This window comes from Mustela nigripes, chromosome 6 (assembly GCF_022355385.1).
Source record: "Mustela nigripes isolate SB6536 chromosome 6, MUSNIG.SB6536, whole genome shotgun sequence".
Classification (NCBI taxonomy): domain Eukaryota; kingdom Metazoa; phylum Chordata; class Mammalia; order Carnivora; family Mustelidae; genus Mustela; species Mustela nigripes.
This window is the reverse complement of record NC_081562.1, coordinates 73,686,980-73,711,057: the sequence shown is the minus strand read 5'-3', so window position 1 is coordinate 73,711,057 and position 24,078 is coordinate 73,686,980. Positions and strand designations below refer to the sequence as shown.

General features: G+C 36.6%; 1 protein-coding gene and 1 pseudogene across 1 annotated transcript in view; one reads left to right on the top strand and one right to left on the bottom strand.

Annotated features, from left to right (window-relative positions):
- LOC132020309 (large ribosomal subunit protein uL23-like) overlaps nt 1–22,546 on the bottom strand; it is a 118,617-nt gene extending 96,071 nt beyond the window's left edge. Inside the window, exon 1 of the mRNA XM_059404496.1 lies at nt 22,068–22,546. Within this exon, the coding sequence (XP_059260479.1) occupies nt 22,068–22,540 (473 nt within the window). The 5' untranslated portion in view covers nt 22,541–22,546. The remainder of the gene's footprint in view (nt 1–22,067) is intronic.
- On the top strand, nt 5,572–5,640 carry LOC132020951 (U4 spliceosomal RNA; annotated as a pseudogene).
- Nucleotides 22,547–24,078: the final 1,532 nt, after the last annotated feature.

The following is a 24,078-nucleotide window of genomic DNA, read 5'->3' as shown; positions in this document are numbered from 1 at the left end:
GCTGTTGTTAAGAAAAGCCACTTTTCCTCCACCCTCTTAGGTTTAGTGACAAGGCCTTCAAATTTATAATAACAAAAGACCAATTAATAGGAGAAAAGGCACACAATTTTTATTAACATTTATGTGCACAGGAGTTTATAAAAAAGAAATGAAAGTCAAAGAAGTGGTTAGACTCACACGTTTAGCATTTTAACAAAAAAAAAAAAGAGGGAGCTTGAGCTTCAAGGAATGATAAGTTATGGGGAAGTGACTAGGAAATATATGGAGAAGAATAGTGGGAGATAAAAATTTAGTTATTCAGACTTATCTTGATTCTGCCTCTCTGTCCTGGGTGATGTGTGGTACTCTCCTTCCCATGACAGGAGAGGGAGACACCTCATAAAGAAAATTTATGCCCTGCTTATAGGTGGGTAAGGGGAAGGCAGGGAAACATTCCTGCATCTGTGGATTCTCAGTTGCCTTCAGCTCAAAATAATCCTTATGCTAAAGTTTCATATCTTAGAGTAGCATACCCTTATCTCCTCCACAGTAGTGCAAGTCAATTTTGAATCTGTCACTTTGCTTTTGGTTTAGTTTAGTTCTTTCAGATATGTCTGTGTGTGCTTGATGAAGTAAAGTAAAATTAGTTATATTGTTAGCTGTAATAACGGAACAATATTGGGATTCAAAAAAACAGAAAACAGGCTAACAATCAAGCCAACAAAGGAACTCTTCAGCAACATTTCATCGTGCTCAATTTGTAACTGGGATAGTGTGTTCTACTGCTGTACTGGCTCAAAGGGCATTTCAAACTGGCTTTACCTCATCTCCTGATGTCAGGTAATAAGAATTACCTTTAAGTCAGCCCTATTGCATTAAGTATCTCGGTTCTCCACTTTGTTCTGGACAACTATGAGTTTCCAGAATGATTGGATCGTATATTGTCCCCTCGGTATGTCAGTAGTATGTGGGTATTTATTCCAAAAAGCACAGGGTTTGTGTATCTATCTGTTCCTTGCTCTCTTGTTCATGTGATCATTCCTCCAGCTTCTTCTCCTCTCCTGTTCTCAGTTCACTGTCCTTGATATAATCACCCCTGGGCAGAAAACTTCACTCTGCATACGTGCAAAGGAATTTTTCCATCTGGGAATGCTTGCTTCTTTTCCTCAGTAAATGATTTGATGTAGATTTGGAAGAGAGAGAGTAAGCGACCTTAGGATTGATTTAAAGAATTTCATGACCACATGAAGCACCTGGGTGGCTCAGTCAGTTAAGAATATGATTCTTGATCTCTGCTCAGATCTTGATCTCAGGGCCATAGGTTCAAGACCCACATTGGTCCCCAAGCTGCATGGAGCCTATTAAAAAAAAAAAAAAAGTATTTCATGACTTCGAGTATTAGGGGAAGGGTGGGTGCTGGTTGAAGAAAAAAAACAAATAGATTAACAATACCCTTCTCTGTGTAAAATTTAAGCTCCTTGGGGCGCCTGGGTGGCTCAGTGGCTAAAGAGGCTAAAGCCTCTGCCTTCGGCTCAGGTCATGATCCCAGGGTCCTGGAATCGAGCCCCGCATCAGGCTCTCTGCTCAGTGGGGAACCTGCTTCCTCGTCTCTCTCTGCCTGCCTCTCTGCTGACTTGTGCTCTCTGTCAAATAAATAAATAAAATCTTAAAAAAAAAAAATTAAGCTCCTTCCCTGACCTGGCTCCAGGTTACCTCTTTATACATCAAACTTTGTATTTTCTTTTCCTTCCCTGGAATAAGCTTCTTCCAGATCTTTGCAATCTGGCTCCTTAGAGTGTCATTTAGTCTCAATTCCAGTCACATCTACTCACAAAGGTCTCTTCTCAAAACCTAATCAAAAGCAGCCCTGCACATCATTATCACATCATAGCACTTTTGTTTACTTCATGGCATTTGTCACCGTCAGAATGTGCTTCCCTCACATTTGTCTACCGTGCATTGTTTAACTCCACTAGAACATAAACTGTAGGAAAACAAAGATTAATATTTCCTTTATTTACTGCCCTATCCCCAGTACCTATAATGTTGCCTGGAAGTAAGTCCTAAATAAATATTTGTGTGCTCAGTGATTGTACAACTGAGTAAAAGAATGATTTGTTGAAGTATGACGAAGGTGAAGAGTTCACTTAGCATAGCTGTTTGCGAATTTTTTCTCCAGAATCCTATCACATTCAAAATTATTAAGGATGCCCAAATAACATTTACTTCTGTGTTGTATGTATGATATTTAATGTATTAGCAATTAAAATTTTAAAATTATGTACCAATTCATTTATAAATAATAACAATCATAAATCCATTACCTGTTAACATTTTTTAAAAACCCTTTAAAATAGAAAGTATTTTCCAAAACAAAATAATGAGAATGATGGCATAGTTTTACATTTTACTAATCTATTCAATTTCTGGCTTAGTAGAAGACAGCTGGACTTTCATATTTTCTCTACAATCAAAACATGCGATATGTTATTTTGGTTAAAATATATAAAGAAAATCTGAGCTCATCCAGTTGTGGAGTTGGTAAAGGAAGGGATATTTAAATAGCTTTTTTAGATAATTGTGGCTATTCTTTTTTGCTACTACTGACAAAGCTTGACAAGTGGTAGTTTCTTAAGGTTAATTGCAATGTGGAATCTGAGTCTACATCAATGAACTTTTTGTACTTTTTTAATTAAAATCTTATTGGTCTATGTTGTACTTTGAATGGGTGTGTCTTTATCCACGTGTGATTTTGTAATGTATTTTATTGGCCACTTGCAAAATATCAATTGACTGAGTCATGCATATATGCCAAATGTTAATACATTTTATTAAAACCTGTAAAAAATCACATTTGTTAACATAACCCCAATATTATCCAAAGAGTCTTTAGGTATTAGGAAGCTGTCAAGTTCATGGTGGCATATGTAAGTTTTCTATTTTTGCTTGGAATCTTGAATTCTGTCATTTTCAATAAGTACTTGCAGTGATTTGTCTTGATTGATGAGCACACTTTATTCGTTTTTCAAAAAACTTGTGTCAAATACCCAAGATGGAGTGATCATGGTTTGTCAGTAATTCTTTTAAATAAGAATTATTTTTATGGAAAAAGGTGACTAGTTCAGTTCATAACTCAAGTGATTGCAACAAATGCTTTTTCTTGAGACATCTTACTTCAATGTGCAGCAAGTGTTTATGTATAGCTATAGCAAAAAAATATTTAAAAGACATGCACTCAAATATTGAGATTAAAATTTTACTGCCTCATCAATCTTTTGTTAATTGGAACAGGTGACTTTTTTCCGTGAATGTATGGCCAATAAGAAATACCATGAATACCAGTACTGTTTGATGACACTGCCTTGTTTCATGCTGGTTAGGACACCTGTAGTTTTCCTCACAATTTTTTCTGCACTATCAGTACAAATTTTAATTCTTTGTAAAAGAGCAAAAAAAATAGTATTATAAAAATAAATGTTAACTTAATCTACCCCTTGAAAGGGGACCTTCCCACCTTCCCCAAAAGATGTTCTGAGAGGCCATACTCTAAAAAGTACTACTTTAGCTCATGGTTGCTGTAGGTCAGAAATAAAATATAAAAGAATACTTGACATACCTTCTTTTTTTTATTTATTTATTTGACAGACAGAGATCACAGGTAGGCAGAGAGGCAGGCAGAGAGAGCAGGAAGCAGGCTCCCTGCTGAGCAGAGAGCCCTATGTGGGACTCGATCCCAGGACTCTGGGATCATGACCTGAGCCGAAGGCAGAGGCTTTAACCCACTGAGCCACCCAGGCGCCCCTGACATACCTTCTTAACCCAAACTTCAATTCAATTGAATTTGCAAATATTAAGTTCAAGAAATGCTTTCTTCCTACATTCCCTTATCTATAAATATCTACCCAGAAATGAGCACAAAGAACAAGGTAGCAAGTGTGAGGTATCTTGTACAGCTAATGATTGCAATTATGTAGGCTCATTGCTCTATTATTATCTAGGCATTCTGATCTACATAAGAGACTGGTCTTACATTTGTGCTTTGTCTTAGAAACATTTCTGTCATTTTCTACCTATGGATGGGTAAAGTATGAAGAGAGTAAAAAAGGGTATATAGTGACCCATAAGTTTTAAAATTCTTTCCCTAAAAGTGGTTTTGCAGTAATGTTGGCCAAACTTCTCAAAGAAATTAGAATGATCAATTCTGATGACAAGCCATTGTTTAGAAACTTGATGGATCTTTTTACCCTATCAGAGATTGCTCAGGCCACTTGCTTGCACAGATGGTCATGTAGAAATCTTAACTTTATTCTGCTTTGAGCATGCTTGTATTTCCACTTGCTTGCTATTATATTGCAAGTCTATAAGCAAAGCTCTTTTATCCATACTCACAGACATCCAGGAAATGCTGGGAATTCAGCACAAGGAACAACCCTCAGCAACAAGGGTAATAAATGAATACCGAACTTCCTTGTCCTTCAGTAAGATAATTCTAAGTTCCTGAGAGCATCCCTAGCTAGACTGAACCCCATTGTCTATATAGGTAACCCTTCTCATTTCATGCACCCTTTAGTGGGTTTTCTCCTTTCCCTGTTTCACCTCAGCTTCACTTGTGCGTCCTGGGATCCACCAGATAAATGACCTACACCCAATCCCTTTTATTCAGGATTGGTTTTTGAGAGGCCAAATAAAGACAAAATCTTCCTTCAAACAGAGTCAATGGTAATGAACAAATTACCATTTGGGGGGCAGAGAAGGAGGGAGGGAAGTAGTGTCACCTTTTACTTTACAACTGAAATATGTTCTAATTATAATATTCATTGATATGCCGTTATGTTAAAGAAGAGTTCATACAGGACATACTCCCCATTTTCAAACCACGGAAGCATGCCTGGGTGGCTCAGTAGGTTTAGCATCCAACTCTTGATTTTGGCTCAGATCATGATTTCAGAATCATGGGATAGAGCAGCATATTGATCTCACATGGATGTTTTCAAGCATAGTTTCTGGAGCTGTATCCACCAACATATTTTTCTTATGATACTTGATTTTCAAAGTCACTAGATTTGTCTATGGACTCTACTCTTAGCTATCTGGCAAAGCTTATAAATTTACAAGTCATATTTTCATATTGCTTTCCCTTTTACTCTTTTTAGCTACTATCAGTCTGGCTGATAGTAACTGTTAATATATGAGTGACTACAGAAGGAAGGACCCCAGGAAGGGAAAGAGGGAAGAAGGAAGGAATAAAGGAAGGACAACTGAATTTGAAAATGCATTTGGTGCTAAGTCATTCAGTTCTAAAGGGCAGATTTGATTTATTCTGCATATGTAAATTACAGTATTTGCAAATTACTTGGTTATCTGTAATTCTTAACAATAAGCCCAGATACTCCCTAATGTCAAGTGAGAAAATAAGTTTTACATATCAGAAACTCGGGAAAAGCACTGATATCTGGGAAGCATTCTTCAAAGGAAATTGAAGTCTAAAACCAAACAGAATTCAATAGAGGGAGTCAAAACAAGACATCCTAAGTTCTTAGCAGAATGGTTTAGTTCAAGGATATTTTACTCCACTTTAAAGAAGAACAAATAAGCTTTGCGCAGTGGCAGTATCGTAGCCAATGAGGTTTATCCGAGGCGCGATTATTGCTAATTAAAGAAGAACAAATAATTCAGAAATCAAGCACACATAAAGGAAAACAAGGTGCATGAAGTTCTGGGCCCTTAAAAGCATAATACAAATTTATCTACTTGAAGATGTAGGGAATGATGAGAAATCTTATGAAAATTAAAGTAGTGATACTTTACCACACAATCCAGCAATTGCACTGCTTGTTATTTATCCAACAGAGCTGAAAACTTATGTACACACAAAAACCTGAACACCAATGTTTATAGCAGCTTCATTCAGAATTGCCAAAACTTGGAAACCATAAAGATGTCCTTCAATACATCAATGGATAAATAAACTGTGGTCTTCCAGACAATGGAATATTATTCAGAACTAAAAAGAAATGAACTACCAACCATGGAAAGACATGAAAAAACCTTAAATGCTATTACTAAATGAAAGAAGCCAATCTGAGAAGGCTACACACGGTACGATTCCAACTGCATGACCTTCTGGAAATGGCAAAACTATGGAAACAGTAAAAAAGATCAGTGATTGCTAGGAATAAGAGGGGGATAAATACGTGGAACACAGATTTTTAGAGCAGTGAAACTACTCTGTATGAAGCTGTAATGGTGGATATATGCCAGTATACATTTGTCAAAACCCCAAGAATGCATACCAAGAATGAGCTTTATTATAAAATATTGACTTGGGGTGATAATGTGTCAATTGTAGGCTCATCAGTTACAACAAAAAAACCACTCCGGTGGTAGATGTTGGTAATGGGGGAGCCTATGCATGTATGGAGGCAGGCAGTCTCCTGTACCTTCTGTTCAGTTTTGTTGTGAACCTGAAACTGCTCTAAAAAATGTTCTTAAAATATTTTTTAAAAATATTAAAGTAGTGTATAATTTATTCTCACCAGCAGTTATCCATGTTGAACTGACACATTTAAGATTGTTCTTAAGTTCTTTCTTTTTTTTTTTTTTAAGATTTTATTTATTTATTTGACAGAGAGAGACACAGCAAGAAAAAGAACACAAGCAGGAGAAGTGGGACAGGGAGAAGCAGGCTTCCCACTAAGAAGGGAGCTTGATGTGGAGCTCAATGTGGGGCTCAATCCCAGAACCCTGGGATTATGACCTGAGCCAAAGGCAGACACTTAACGACTAAGCGACCCAGACACCCCAAGAAGTTATTTCTTTTGGGATGCCTGGATGGCACAGTCATATAAGTGACCTGATTAGGTCTGATCTCAGGATCATGAAATAGAGCCCCACATCAGGCTCTGTGCTCAGCACTGAGTCTGCTTCAGATCCTCCCTTCCTTTGCCTTTCCTTCTCATGCTTTCTCTCTCTTCCTCTCAAATAAATAAATAAATCTTTTTTAAAAAGGAGTTAAAAAAAAAAAAGAAGTTATTTCTTTCGCTAATCCCCTCAAAATGAAATCAAAATAAAGAGAAAAATAATCAATCTTGAAATGCTTATGACTTTTTATTTTCTCCATACCACTTCCTCCATATCATATTTTTACAAAGGGCCTAAGTGTGCAAAAATGTTTATAAAAATATTTTCTGTAAATTCCAGTTCAATCACTTTGGAACGTGTGTGATTTTTTACTTCCTAACTCAAGAATTAGTCTTGATTTTCTTTCCAAAACAAGCAGGCTTTAGTTCAGTTGAGGAAATACAATAAGTAATTCATCCAGGCTGTAATTTCAAACTGTTGAGCTTCTGGCAACTTGCCCCTCCTCACCATTCTTTAGCTCTTCCTCCCCTCCTCCCTTTCTCCTCTTCACTCCCACACACCCACAGCCCCCAGATAGCCTCCATGGAAGCAACACGTTTGCATATTGGAATGATGGTATGGCTTTGAAGTCACTCAGGCATAATAATTTGTCTTCTATTTTAAAAAATAGATCTACTGGTAAAATAAATCAAATGTTAGGCAAAGTGTTTTGTGTTTTGTGCCTCTTTCTGAGAAACAAAACTTTCCCTCCGTAGGGATGAGAAATGATTTAGAGCATTGGAATAAACTTCACCTCTCTGTCCCCAAATCCTTCATCTTCAAATATTGACTATCTTGATGAGAAATGCAGATGATCCCCAACAGGCCCAACTCAGAGAGAGTGCCAGAAAGCTTAATATGTGGCTATAACTGAGAAAGCAGTGCCTCTAGGTTCTTTTCAATGTTCACACCTCAAACATGATCCCTTGTGGAAAGTATTATATTCACAAGTTATAGCTCACAATTATATAATATAATCCTTTGCTTCTTCTCTGCCTAGTTGGAAAGGAGAGATAGGAGCTGATAAATACCGAAGTAAATCCAAGCTAATAGCAGGAAAAGAAATACTGTTTTATTATATATTTATAAATGTATACTGTTTATCTTAAAGATGCAGCCACACTGATCCCTTTGTAGTCATTTTGTTGGGTCCGTAATCAAAGGAGCAAGACTGATACAAAGCGAAGCTTTATTTCGTGCCAAGCATCGAGAATCAAACTGACTGGCCAGGGCCATCTCTTGCAAAGAGGCGACCTCTCTCTGCCTTACAGACTAGCTTTTAAGGGCAAAGGCCATGTGGTTGGGCTGGCCACACACAGGCAGCCAATGAGATTGTAACACACAGAGAAAGCTGCACAGTTATGCTAGGTCACACAAAATTGACCAATTGAATTGCAATTTACCCTATAGTAGATATTTGAACTAGCCTATCACCTTGGTCAGAATTGGCGCCCAAAAGGCACCCAAAGGGCGGGACCCACACTCCTTGGTAGCTAGGGAGACAGTATGCGCCCCCACTGATTGGATACCTCCACCTGGCCTAACCCACCCTTGTATTTGGGCTTTGTTACCTGGGACTGGTTTCCAGCACTAGTTTTTCAGTAAGTCTCCTGGGGGGAAGGGCGGGGCAGGGACAGTTTAAGTTTTACTGTATAAAAACAAAATCATTATTTAACTGGATGAACCTGCTCTGGCTAAATAGGCCCTTACAATTTTCAAAAAAGGTGAATGTTGAGGTCAAGCTCCATGCAACACTGTTTATAGGCATTAAATACCATTCCCAAAGTAATTTCAGAAAAATCCCGTGATCTCAGATATATCAGTGATGAAGACTATCTTCTTGACCAGCTCTAAAAGCATAGCTTCTAACAGCTTAAAGATGTGTCCCAATGATGGTATCCACTCCCTCTTAAAATGCTTCCTGAGAAAGCTTAAAATTATAAATCATTTGTCTGCTTCTTTGAGATCTAATTCTTCCACCACCCAGAACTGGCTCTCCAAGGACCTACGGGCCATCTCTTTTTAAATAGGACACTGAAGAAGATACCTCTCCCCCTGGCTCCTAACCCTGTGAGAAGAGCCTAACTTCCGAGGACACCTTGCCCCAACTTGCACAAACACCCCCAGTCATAAATATAGTAGAAGTTTCTTCCTCCTCTGGATAATCCCCAATTAGCCAGATGGCTTAGTTACATGGACCAACACCTCCTTCACACTCTGCATTGACTTTCCTTTAGCACACCTCAATATTTTAAAAGTCTTCTTTTGTTTCAGCAGAATTGAGCTCAGGGTTCTCTTCCCTATTGCAATCATTATTGAATAAAATGTCTTTATCACTGTTAACTGGTGTCCAACTTTATCTTTGACATCAGTCCCAGTTCAATGAAGAAAACAGTAATCACTTTAGGCATTTCAAACAGGAGAAATTTAAAGAAACGTAGTTGGGTATATACAAAAATCTTATTGGAAGAATTGAAAAATTGGAGGTACAGTTATTTCACTTACTGTCTAAACTAGGAGAACTTTTTAGAATGAGGGGGGCTCTGTTAATAATTACAGTAGTATGATGAGTATAAATCGGAACTGTTCTAGACATACAGATATATGATCAACCTAAAGTCAGATGGCCACTACCATGTCAAAATCATACCAGTTAGCTGCTATTCAGAGTTTTGAAGCTTCTGCCCCTAACTGTTGTGGTCACAGCCCTAAAAGGCTCACACCCACAAAGCTAGAGACTAGAAAGGGAAAGGATAAGGTGAGTCCCCACAAAACTTCAAGCTGAGTGTGCTTGTCAGGAAAACAGTCTTCTCTTCTGCCTCACCACTGTGTCTGAGCCCCTCTAATCAATAGAACCTGATTCACATCTGGACCCCTCAGTGCAACTGAGTATGGAAATGTTATTGATAGTTTTCCAATCTCTCCACAAAGGAGGAGGATTAAATGCTATATAATATAAGTATCCACTATAATCTATCATACCAAGCTATGTGGCCTTGATATCAAATTGAAAAATAAGTCTCTTCCATGTCAGAGCTCTAAAACTGTGAAGTATTAAGATTTCCAAGTCCCCTCAATGTTGCCTAAATGAACTCTGGACAACCTGACTCAGGATCACTCATTAGTTTTACCCTTTGTTAAGTGCTGAACCTAAATCTATTTACTGTGAAAGGAGGCAAAGATGAGGAAAAAGAGTTTTTTGCCCTGAATCTCTATTTAGTAAGTTATTGATAAACTAATACTTTTTCAAAGCAGCAGAATTGTTTTCTACAAGTATAATAAAAAGAACATAAAGGATCTGTGTGGCCAACAGGAGAACTGCCTGAGGAGTTAAACATACAGTGATTCTTTGATTGGGTTTATGTTCTAGCTGCTGAGTATATTAAGGAATACTCACTAATTCAGTTACTTGGTTTGTCCTTTGGGTGTTACTATGATAGATATTGAGGAGTGTCAGATAGCATCTACTGGGGAAGAGATAGAAGAGGGAGAGAAAAACAGAAAATGACCAAGAGTCAGTTAACAGAAAAGACCCAGAAAAAGACAAAAAGACCCAGAGAGATACAGAGAGACAAGGGCAGGCACTTGCACCTCCCTCCCCGTGATACAGGTATACACACATGTACATAGGCACACATGCACACCCTAACAACAAGGGAGTGAAGCAGATTAGGGAAGAGATAGATAAAGGAGTACACAAAAGCAAAATGAAAGAACAAAAGTAAAATCAAGAAGATAAAAACTTAAAGATTGAGAAAAGTCTTTGTAATGCTGAAGCTATGCAGAGAATCAGTACAGCACAGGAACACATCTTAGAGATTTGGGGTTTATTCTTAATTGTTTTGTTTCTGTGTTATTTTTGATATTTTTGTTTTGTTACTAATGAAGAATGTCACATGAACATACATCCTGATTGTAAAACTAGCTTTCGTCCAGAATTAAATTGTTGAGGTAAAAATTTAAGAGATTTTAAGAGGAAATATTTTTTGAGGTTTTCAAATTGTTATCCATGCTTCCTTCATCCCATATTTCTACTATTTGGATAATGTGACCACCTACCTTGCTGTAATAATTTTGATATTGAATCAAATAAGTATTTCCCTTTAGTGTGGTTGAAATTCCAACATGTCTCCCTGATTCTGGGTCATTATCTAAAGTATTATTGCTGGGTGGTTTGGTTATGGACATTGGGGAAGGTATATGCTATGGTGAGTGCTATGAAGTGTGTAAACCTGGAGATTCACAGACCTGGGGCTAATAATACATTATATGTTAATAAAAAAATTAAAAATTATAAAACAAAAAAATAAAGCATTATTGCTGTAATGAGATTACATTCAAAAATCTACAAAGCCAAACACATTCTTAGTAAGTACAAATGTTGATCATTAGGGTTTTAATTAGAATAAACTTTAAACCAAAGGAGGTATGGAAATAAACATAGCAAGTCAACATCATAACAAGCAACTATTTTAGGGCATCTGGGTGGCTCAGTTGTTAAGCGTCTGCCTTTGGTCTTAGGACCCAGCCCTACACCGTGCTCCCTGCTCCACAGAAAGCCTGGTATCCCTCTCCCACCACCCCCTGCTTGCGTTCCCTCTCTTACTGTGTCTCTATCAAAAATAAATAAATAAAATATTTTAAAACAAAACATAACAAGCAACTGTTTTGGCAGAAAATATATAAGTATGCAAGTAAGCTCTGTAAAGTCTTTTTACCCTCCCCTCGATCTTTTAAATACCTTTGTTTTTAAATACCTTTTATTTCCAATTTTGGATACAGACATTGAATATCAAAGTTTTCAAACTGAGCCAGCATTGACTCACACTTGACTTTGCAAACAATTATTACAACCACTCCAGGTCTTTGCTAACAACCATAATGAAGAGGAAACAGAAAATAATGAAGTCAACGGTCTGAAAGTATTTTCTTCATGTAGAAACATCTTGAGTTTTCTCTAGTAAGACTTAGGTCTCCTTGCCCTATTTCAGGGGATAACTACTCTAACCTTAAAACCCTCAAAAGACATATTCTGGATCTGACATTTAAAAAAAAAGTAAAAAGTCTTCAACATAAAATAAATCACATAATTAAGAGGGTGATTATGAATAGTATTGATACTTAAGTGCTCAAACCAGGGAGGAGCCCTGTTGTGTAAAATGCAATCAATGAGAAATTAAGGGAGACATATAATGTGTTTTCCTAACAAGGAGCCTAATTTGATGCTGAGTATATAGCAGTAGGAAAGCCAAAGTAGCGATTTTGTCCCTGGTGCTATAACAGACAGTTAGGTTTTTTAAAATGTATAGGATCAATAGGGCACTGGGAAGGAAAGTCCATATGATGTAAAACTATGCAGCCATAAAAGACTAATGAAGGAGCTCTTTATGACTGATACAGAAATATGTCAAAATAACAATATTAAGAAAAAGAAGTAGGATATAAAGCAACATGTATAGTATGTAATCACTTCCTTTAAAAAAGTTTTTAAACTTTAAGAGGGGAAAGACAATATATTTGGATTGTTTTTACAAAAAACATCTCTACAAGGATGACATTGGGTTGCTGGGAGGAGAAATGGATAGCTGGCTATGGGACAGAGATTTTATTTCATTGTATATTTGTTCATTCATTCTAATAAGCATGTACTGTACCCCAAGAACTCTCTAGCTAAAAATTTTCTCTATGGATGTAAACATATTCTAAAATACAGATTCTAAACAATACTCACCATAGCAACAAAATTAGCAGGAAAAAACTTGAGAAAACCTAAAAGTGCATCAGTGGTTGATTGTTTCTGTAAATTGTGGTAGATCACCAATCTATTGAGTATAATTAGAAAGAAAAGGAGAACACCTGTGTACTCTGAATAAAACTGTCCACCTGTCATCCCAGAATCCTAGCTCCTATGTGCTACCCTTAGGTGAAACTTGGGGAGCCTCTTTGGTAGTATATTTGGTCATATGTGGTTTAGAGGGAAAAATATCCAAGAGAAATACTACACTAGCATGTCAAGAACATGTCAAAGTGTCCAATATTTTACCCTACCTGAAAGCTAACAAGCTAATTTGTTCGCCACAGTTTTAAGAATCTTGTAGAAGACACAAGACTCCAAAATAGAGCACTTTACTGTTCACAGAATGTAGTAGCCAGAGTTTCAGGGGTTTTTATGCCAGTCCCAGAGCTTGTAAGACAGATTATTTACCACACTGGAGGTACCTTGGTGGCTCAATTGGTTAAGCATCTGTCTTCAGCTCAGATCATGATCCCAGGGTCCTGGACTGAGTCCCACATCAGGCGCCCTGCTCAACAGAGTCTGCTTCTCCTTCTGCCTCTTCCCCTGGTTTGTGCTCTCTCCCTTGTTCACATATGTTCTTTTTCTCTCTCAAATAGATAAATAAATATCTTTTTTTAAAAAAGGAAAGAAAGAAAGATTATTTACCACACTCAAATCCTTGGAAAGACAGTCCATAACAAAGGTAATCGTTGTCCCTGTTGAGAAGATGTACAGAACTACAAGAGACCTAAGGAGAATTGTCTCCCAAAAATATCTACCTCTCATTCCACACCCTTGTGAATTCTAGTGAATTTTCCAATGAATATACCACCATATCAACCACTCTGATTTGGCAAACAGAGGCTGAGACCTAATCCAGTCATTTTTTCTTATCCAGTGGTAGTCTTAACTACTTGTCTATCAACAAGACTCTAAGCCCCAGTATAAGGTCAATCTTCAGGATTGATCCATCATGCTCCACTGGGTCCAGGAACCAACTAGCTAAAAAAAAATAGCATAAATCATCAGTGTCTACATTAGAAACCCAGATGGACATTGCCTTAAGCTTCAGTATTGACCTCTCTGCTTGGCTGGAGACATAGATTCAGGTAGAAAAAATATATTTGCACTTTTTTATTTTCCACCTTAGGCCCCCAAAGCAGGAGTCTTAGGGAATTCTGTTATCCATAAAAGCACTTTCTAGTGAGTTGAAACTATTCTGAATGCCTTTTAGCACTGAGTTGGTGCCATTGATCAGTTTGGTGAAAATGAAAGACAAATTTCATACCACTTTTTCTAGTTGAATGACCTTCTCATTGTAGGGATAACTATTGAAAAAGTGAACATAAATAACAACTCAGTTATCCTTCTGGAAATCTCCTCAAGGTAACCAGAAATAACCAATTTGGAAGGACTGCCATAGTCAACTATGGTCGACAGAAATAACTGAAGCTTTTCTCTAGATCCTTGAAAGTGTCATATAACCATCTCTAAGATGCAAATCACTATTTGTGGGATAGAAGCAAATTAATGCCTGCCTTCCACACAAGAAGTACACTTGCAGTGGTGCATATGGTGCCCTTGGGAAAAAAAAAAAAGTATTGTTTACATTTTGGGGTTCCTCAAGTGGAGTTTACATCAGGCTAGATACCCAGGTTAATAGTGCTTCCAATGTGCCTGTCAGCCAACTATTGAGCCTTAAGATTCCCAGTTCAGTTCACATAAATGAATCTGATTCTTGTTTCTGGAATGACTATCCAAGGAAAGTCAGTCCAACCTGTCCTGTTTGTCTAGGCCACCAACCAGATGGCCCCTATTTCTGAATCTCTCACAGAAATCATTGTCCGTATCTCTAGATGTTTGCCCACCCTCATTCTCATACCTATTGCCCCATCATTTCACTGCATGGACAAATACTACCTGGCTGGTGTGTTAAAAGGTATGGGTTTCACTTTTTCCACAGAAAAGCATGAGGAGGAAGAATAGTAAACTCTAAGAGCACAGACTCTGGAGCTAGGATGCCTAGATATGGATCCTGATTCTGCCACAATTTTGTTGATATTACTACTGATCTGATCAGGAAAAAAAAAATCTTTAAGTACTAGGAAGCTGTCAAGCTTACAGTACCACATATGAGTTTCTAGACTTTGTAAAGTTTGAAAGCTCAAATTTTATCATTGGCAGCAAATAGTGTCAGTTGTGTTCCTTGAAGCAACAGGCTCACTTTCTTCATTTTTGAGAAAATGTCTGCCAAATTACCAAATCTGAATAACTATAGTTTGTCAGCCAATCGTTTTTTCAAGTAAAAATGTTCCATGAAAAACCAGTTAGTTCAACTTACAAATCAAACAATCACACAAGGGCTTTTTTTCAAAACAATCATCATACTACCATATATAGCAAAAGGGCTTAATGAATACTTCCTGCCTTGTCATATAGAATATTAAAATGATATGTACTCAAAAGTTGATACTTAGTCAAATTATCATTTGTACTCCTTTATCAAAGACAATCTTAAGTGAAACTCATTTGGTAATTGACAGGGTTTAGAACACACTAGGCCTAACATGTGGCAATTTGGCATACCGAATATTTTAAACTGAAGGAATCTGAGAAACAACACATGCAAGAAGGACCCTCTCACATGTCCCTTCTCCTCTAAAGTAGGTCATAAGACCCTCAAATGAGAAGTGCCCTCCCAATACCTGAAAGAAAGGAATATCCTTATCTCCAAAGATGAAGAAATATCCAAAAGAATCCAAACAAATAGGCCTTGCTCAATTTTCTACAGTTTACTACCCTTAGATCATATCCCTTTTGTTCTGTCATGTTTTTCTACAACTTTCCATTCCTCATCAAACCTATTATAAAAATGCTTGAGCTTAGCTACTTCTTTAGGTCTTTATTTCTTTATAAAGATTCTAAAGTCACACAAAACTAATAAATTTGTATGGTTTTTCTCCTGTTAACTTCTTTTGCCATTCCAGTTTATAAAGCTCCAGTCAAAGAACCTAAGATAGATGGATGAAGAAATTCTTCTCCCTTACTCACTGAAGAACAAAATAGCTATTAGTACAGTTTGGTGCTATAGACCTAATTTGTGCTCAGGACCAGCATTTTTACCTACCATTGTTACGCACCATTAGTGCAAATGTCAGCATAGTGGAAAAAACAAATAACTTTCTAGTACTATTGTAGAACTAGGTTGATCTCATGGAACCTTTAAAGTGTTTTAGAGATCCAGGGATTTGCAGATCACATTTTGAAACTGCTGGTCTCTGTGAATATGGTAAATTCCTAAACTAGGGCAAGTACAGTAGAAATGGAAAAGCAGGGCTGTGTAGGGAAGAAATTTTTGAGTACAACACACAAGATTTTGTGACAAAGTACATGTGAGAACTGTAAAAGAGGGGTCAATCTTGCTGAAAATTGGCTGACTACCTGATATTAACATAAGGAACAAAAGAAGGTGGCAGGAAGATCAAGCAATGGGTCTATTTATATAAGGTTTTTGAGACTAATTTTCCCTGTAACCAAAGAAATACAAGGGAAAATATTTTGTTTAGAGACAATGATCCCAAGTATAGATGAGTTGATGGCTGAAGTTATCATCTAAGCCAGCGACCAGTGGAACTATGATGACTTCATTGAAGGAATTATAATTATAAATCTAGAATTATAGGAATTATAATTATAAATCTAGAAATAACTGAGAGAGGTGTTTCACTGAATTCTCACATAGGCATCAATAATAGAAGATTCTAGCCACTTTGGAATTTGGGTCTACAACAACAAAAAATGACACCTTTAGCATAAATATAGTGTCCTTGACAACAGATGGCAAACTTGGCTAAGACATTAGTGACTCTCAACAGAACAAGGGGCATCTTAACAAGGATATGTGCTGTCACTCATTGTCCCTGGAGCAAACATAAGCAGTCTCAACATCAGACATCATACTCCTTGGAATAAGCTTCAAGGATCATCAGTAACATTGGTAGTAAAGCATTGGGTGGCCATCAGCTACAGAGCTACATATGGGGTTTGCAAAAAAGAGAATCTCCATCTGAGACAGAGTAGGAAGAGTAGGGTATAGGTACATGATAATCAAAGAGCTAGTTCATGGAAAACATGAGAAATTATCTCTGGAGAAAATTCCCAATGCTCTTTGTGAAGAATTTACAGCAGGACATGTGTTCCCACAGAAATGTAAGAAAAGTCAGAGAAATATTGTTCTGAGATACTATTTTTCCTCCCTCAGTGATGATTGGGCATAAACAAAACCTTGACACATGGAAATAATTTTCTGGTTATTCTTATCTTCCACAGTATTGGCTTGATCCAAAATTCTATTTTAAGAGAAACCTGTTTTCTCCAAGAAATGTTGATTTAATTATACATCAGAAAGTGAAGAAGTTTCCCTTTTTTAAAAAAGTCATTTGCTATGGTTTTATTTTATCCTCAAAGACTCCATCTGTGTCTGATCATTAGTGATAACCACATAATCACTACAGAGTCTGGCATTTTTAATATCTATTTTCCACTCTATGCAATACTAATCTTTGGAGAATTTAAGTTGTTTCATTATATTTTAGGATGGTTAATCTACCCAAAGAATTCCCATTACAAAAAATGTGATACGTACACACTGAAAAGTTCTGTAACCTGACCACAGCTGAAATATAGTATTTTACTGTATGGAGTTTTTAAATGAAGATTTATTAAATGCATTACTTACTATAAGTTATAAAACCTAAGATGATAATTAAAGAATTATGAACCCAAAATATATACTGAATACTTATAAAATGTTGGTTATCTTCTATTACCTAACAAAAATAGGTCATGAATAGAAATTACCCACCACTCTCCCCCTCACCACTAACGTCCAACCACACTGGCTTTTTTGCCATTCGTTAAACATGACAAACTTGTTCCTGCTCAAAAGATTTTGTACTTGTTATTTCCTTTTGTATTGGTTTTGTATTTCTGCACAACAAAAGACCTCAAAACTTCATGACTTAAAATAATAAGCATTTATTACCCCACAGTTTCTGTGGGTCAGACTTTCAGGAAGGGGTTAGGTGGACACTTTGGCTCAAGGTCTCCTGCGAGATTTTTGTAAGGTGTCAGCTGGAGCTGTCATTCGAAGCTTACCTGGGGACTAGAGGGTCTATTACCACTACAGTTCCTTCTCCTGACTGACAAATTGGAGCTGAGTGGGTGTTGGCAGGAGACCTTAGCATCACCATGTGGCCCTGCCCCATATAGTTGTTTGAGCGTCCTTAGGGTATAGCAGCTGGCTTTCCCCATGAATGTTCCAGGAGATCAAGCTGGAGATGGAAATGTCTTTTATATCCTGACCTCAGAATGTGCATACCATCCCTTCCACTGTAGAATCTGATCATACAGACCAATCCCAATATACGTGAGAGGGGCTATAGATGAGCAAGAATACCAGAAGGAAAGGATCATTGGGGGTCGGGCCATCTTGGACTGGCCTACCACACTCCTCTCCAGTCTTTTAATTTTTTCCTTAGCTCACCTGATTCAGGTGTCTGCCAAAAGGTGAGCTCCAAGAAAAGATCTTTCTACCTGTCTAAAATAGATTCCCCTTGCCCTATTAACTTCTTGCCCTATTAACTTCTATCCTATTATCCTCCATTACTTTTATAACCCTTACCAATGCCTGAGATTATATTATTTATTTCCTTATGTATTTATTTTTTTAATCATCTATTTCCCAAGAAAAGTCAGAGAAATGTTGTTCTGAGATACTATTTTTGACAGGAGAAACTTTGTCTATTCTTAATGCACAATTGGTTCTTAATGCAGACCGATTGTGGAGTATAGTGCCTAACACGTAGTAGGCACACAGTAAATATTTTTTGAATGAATGAATGATTTTTGAAGCAGTGGTGATGAATTTACACTCTGCTCTTCATGCTCTTTTACCCCATTTTGTAACTATACAAAGAGAAATACTAGCAGAAACCTGAAGGATGAAAAAATCACAGGATTAGATCTCCATGATATATTGTTTCAGTGAATTATAGTGTTATAGTGTTAGCAATTAAGTTTTTCATTATTCAATATGAATTACTTTTACCTCAGTGAAATTTCAAAGATTTATAAAATATTTTAATTATTATATATTATGAGAAAAAGTAAATAATTTTAAATATTGAAGTATAATAAACAGTAAGCCATCAGGAAAGAGTATTTGGAAATAACTGTAAGTGAATAAAGATAATAATTTTGGAAGGAGCTTAATTTCATTAAACAACATTAATTAAGAATTTAATACTTCTGGTTCTGGTTCATGGAGCTTTTTATTATCTCAATACCTGAGGTACATCTATATCATCATTTTGTCACTAAACTGAATGAAAAAAGAAGTTTGCATGTTTTATACCGACAAGGGAGAATTCTCTCCACTGACCCTGTTCTCTCACATGCAACTCTCCAGGAGACAAATTGCAATTTACTCCTACTGTACTAATAAATATAATCAAAGTTAAAATCCAATGTTTAAATTTCATCTAAGATGCTGTATTTTATACTCTGAACCACACACATAAAAAAATGATTAGAAATCTTCTGTCGAATACTCATTTCTGCAAAGTCATTTGCACCTATGCAATTAGATTATCATGGCAATAATCTGTTCAGACTAAGAGCTCTCATTGCAAATGCAATTATTCCAGATGTAATCTATTTTAACTGGGTAGGAGAGCAGAAATGGGAGGTCAGACAGTAAATGAACCTCTGACTCTTAGATCAAAGTAAGCAAAGAAAGGTTCATTCTAAAGTAGATTGCTAAATAATTTCTGCTGTATGATAATAGAATTATAAAAATGGAGAGAATATTAGAAATTATTTAAGCACCCTCCCGAGCCACAGCCGAAGTTTCTCCCACAATATCCAAGCTCTATTTGAACTTCTGCCAGTATTGAATGTCTCTCATCTCAAAGTATTTTTAGAAAATCCAGAGTTCAAATGTTGAGCCAAAGTAACGCTCTTTGAAGTTTCCACATTTAGAACCATAAGGCTAATCTTTCTGTCACTGATCAGTCCTTTAAATTAGTGATTCTCAAATTTGCTTTCACATTTGAGTTATCCGGAAAGCTTAACTACTAATACCTAGATCCCATCAGCAAAATTCTGATTCATCTTGTTGGGGTGTGATTTGGGGATCTAAAGTTTCAGAAGCTCCTCCATGTGATTCTAATGTACAGGTTAAGTTTAAGAACCACTGTATTTGCAAAGAGCTGTCTCATTCCCAACACTTTGTCTTCTCTTCCCAAAACTAATTCTTCCCTTTTCCTTCAGTTATTTTTCACATGACCTAATGTCCAGATTGCCTCATCATCTTAGTTCACTAAATATGCTCTACTTTATTGGAGTCAATCCTCACAGACAAAACCTAACAGTTCTCCAGTGGTCTGCCCAGTGCAGAATAAAGTTGCCATGGTGATTTCTTACTATATCCAGAATGAATTGCCTTAGTGTTTGAATAACTATGTGGCACTGGCAGCACATAGTGAGCCTACAGTCAACTAAAGCTCTTAATTCTTTTTCTTGTGAAATGACACTAAACCATGAATCCCCAACCCAAATGTACAAAGGTGATTTTCTGAATTTTCAATTTATTTTTTATCATTTTATAAGTTTACTTTCATTTGTCCTACTTGTTAATTAATGAATCATTATTCAATAGCCCAGGGCAGAGATTAGGGTAAGGCAAGTTTGGCATTCACCTCAAGGACAAAATATCATGGGCACCATCACTATCAGAAATCAAGACAGATTTTTTTCAGCAATAAGCAATAAGTGAAGTATAACTGACAAAATTGTAATGTATTTAAAGTATATAATGTGATGATTTCATATATGGATACTATGAAAGGATTCCCACAATACAGTTAATTAACACATATTTAGCTTTTTTTTTGTGAGAACACTTAAGTTCTCCTCTCAGTAAATTTCGATTATTTAATACAGAAGTATCAACTATAGTCACCATGTTCTATATTAGATCCTCAGATCTTACTCATCTTCTAACTGAACGTTTGCATCCTTTTATCCTTCTCCTATTTTTCCCACCTCCTAGCCCTGGTAACCACCATTCTACTGTTTCTGAGTTCATTTTTTTTTTTTAAGATTCCATATATAAGTGACATCATGCAATATTTTACTTTTTCTGTCTATTTCAGTTAGTATAAAGCCTTTCAGACTGATTCATGTTGCCACAAATGGCAGGATTTTCTCCTTTCTCTTGGATGAATAATATTCCCGTGTGTGTGTGTGTGTGTGTGTGTGTGTGTGTGTGTGTGTTTATATGTATACAACACATTTTCTTGATCCATTCATCCATTGATGAGCACTTAGATTGTTTCCATGGCTGGGCTACTGTAAATAATGTCACAATTAATGTGAGAATACAGATATCTCTTTGAGATAACACATAATATTTTAATGTCATGTTAAAAAAAACAATATTCACGTAAAAATATCCATGATAAATGAAATATCAGAATTTTAAATAGATACACTATTCTTTTGTATTTGTTTGTTTTATAACTCTGTACTATTACCCAGTGGGAGCAGTCATTTCCAAGCAACATGTGGTTCCCAGGCCACAGTGGCCATCAAACCCCCAGGTGCAGCCCACCTCATCTTCACTCTGGTGGGTTTATGGGGGCTGACACTGATATGCAAACAGACTGGACAAATTAGAGCTTTGTATATATACTCGTGTTTTTTTGATTATAGAGTTTTTATTACCATTTGATTCATGGACTGGGAGGATATTTTGACAAGTGTGTATAAAGGCACACGTTTTTCTTTTCATCCCAAGGCTCCACAGCATTGCAATAACCATTTGCTTCCACTCCCAGGCTTACATGTGTAATTTAATACACATGCATTACACATGTAATGTGTAAATTAAACATGACTTTTGTATTTTTATCTAAGACATTGATAAATATATTAATCAGGAAAAATTCAAGTAGGAACCTTAGCTTTCTGGTTGAGAAAGCTTGCTCCAATTTAAAAATTATTCAAATAATTAAAAATTAGTTTACCTGTAGTCATTTGTTCCAAAATTCTCCATCTTCATATTCCTGTACCTAAGAGATGCTCATTATTTACTAAATTGAGTTATACTTTTAGTTTTTGATAAATTAGAACACCTCATTTTACATATAGGCAAAACTCTCAGAAAACTTAAGGTGTTTTATTTAAAATGCATTGTAACTTTTATTGTCCATACTTTTCATCTGCACAGAGAAGAATGACTAATTGTTTCATTTGATTTACTTAGAACAATTACCTGTATAAATGTTTTTTTCTTTATTAATTTTTTTTTTATCATGAAAAAACTGTATTTAGATTTAGCCAGCTGGACTCAGTGTAGATGATCCTAATTTTGTTGGCAACATCCAAAGCATCATAGTCAGGGGCCAACCAAACGTATGCCTTCTTCTCTCCATCAGGCCTGATTAAGGTGTTGACCTTGGCTACATCAATGTCATAGAGCTTCTTCACAGCCTGTTTGATCTGGTGCTTGTTGGCCCTGACATCCACAATGAACACAAGTGTGGTGTTGTCTTCTCTTTTCTTCGTGGCTGACTCAGTAGTCAGGGGGAACTTGATGATGGCATAGTGGTCAAGCTTGTTTCTCCTGGGGGCGCTCTTTCGAGGGTATTTGGGCTGCCTTCTGAGACGCAAAGTCTTGGGTCGTCCGAATGTAGGTGACCTGCGGATCCTTTTTTTGTGACTGTGGACGCCCTTCAGCGCCGCTTTCTTGGCTTTCAAAGCCTTTGCTTTGGCTTCGGCTTTGGGAGGGGCAGGGGCTTCTTTCTTAGCTTTCGGCGCCATCTTCGTAAAAGGGCTGTTTTTTTCTTTAAATAGCAGAATAAAGAGGTGGAAGTTATGGAGCATCACATTTTTATAAAGTACAAGAAAGAATTTTCTAACACCTGGAAATTTTCAAACTTAAATGTGAGCTAGTAATTCCCTTGTCACTAGCAGGCTTTAAGCATAAAAGGAACACCACTTGCTGCGCTTGTCATAACAAGGAATCAAAAATGTAAGATAAGGAGCGTGGACTCAATTACTCTGGAGGTCCTTCCCAGCTCTAGAGCTCCATGATAAAATCCCACAAATAAGCAGTATTAGAGAGCTCCACAGAAGTAAAATTCAGTGGTTCCTGAAGCTTCGTATTGTATATAATTATGAGTCAAAAAGATATTTGAAAAAAAGCAATGTAATTATTTTCATGATTTCAAACCCAGGGGCTAAATGGGCATTCTGAATAGTCCCAATCTCCTTCTAAACAATCCATCACACCCTGTGGAATCCACCCTACTTCTCTGCCTGCATTACCATTCTGAACTGCACATTCTATGGATTCATCACTTACTTGTAAAGTAAAACATGTTATTCTATTTGTTCTAAAATTGCTTCTTTCTTACCTTTAAGGAAAATTAAAAGTCATTTATATTGTCTCCATACTTCTTTGCACAAACTGAATTGAAAGGTACTAACAGAATTTTGATGACGTATTTTACAAAAATCTGTTTACAGTGGCCCGAGGAAAGAATAAATTTTTTATCCCATTAGAGATGAAATACATATATTTGGCTTCTCTACATGAGCATTTCTCAACCTGGATATTCACTAGAATTACCTGGAAAGTTTAAAATACTGATGGCAAGGCCCCACCTTAAGCCAATTAACATCAGAATCTCCTAAGGGAAAAGGAGCCTGGGTAAGAGTATTTGTTAAAGTGTCCCAGTTATTTTTTATGTGCACCAAGTATGGAGATCCTCTGTTTTATTTATGTATTATTCTCTCTCTCTCTCTCTCTCTCTCTTCCTTTGGCACAGGTGAAACTTAAAAACAAAAACAAAAACAGTCAGTGGTTCTCAGCATGTAACTGATTCCACACCAGTAACTGAGACACAGGTGCAATCAGAATATTTTAAGTGCCCAAAGAGGACAGAAAGAGTGGCAATCACTGATTTCCAAGAGGAGTTTGCCTCCCTATTTTTAAAACTAGATTGAAAATAAACTATCCTAATTTATTAGTTACGATTATTTTTGTTTTGTTTTGATTTTACTATAAAACACAACTGAGAAATAAGTAGACCGTAATTTGGGACACTTCTAGTATGTCACAGTGCCCTGACTAACTGCCGGTAGGTTATATCCTAGCATCAGTACTGTTTAGTAATGAAAACTAGTAGCTTTAATGCTTTTTAAATCTCAGATGACTTTAATTTTAAAACTCAGTTATGGGTCTATCATTCTGATCATTTATTTTAAAATAAGCATTCAATCAAATCTGTAGAAGAAACAGATCATGGATTTTAAAAAAATAAAGATCTACTAAAGTAGACTGTTTCAAAGACAGG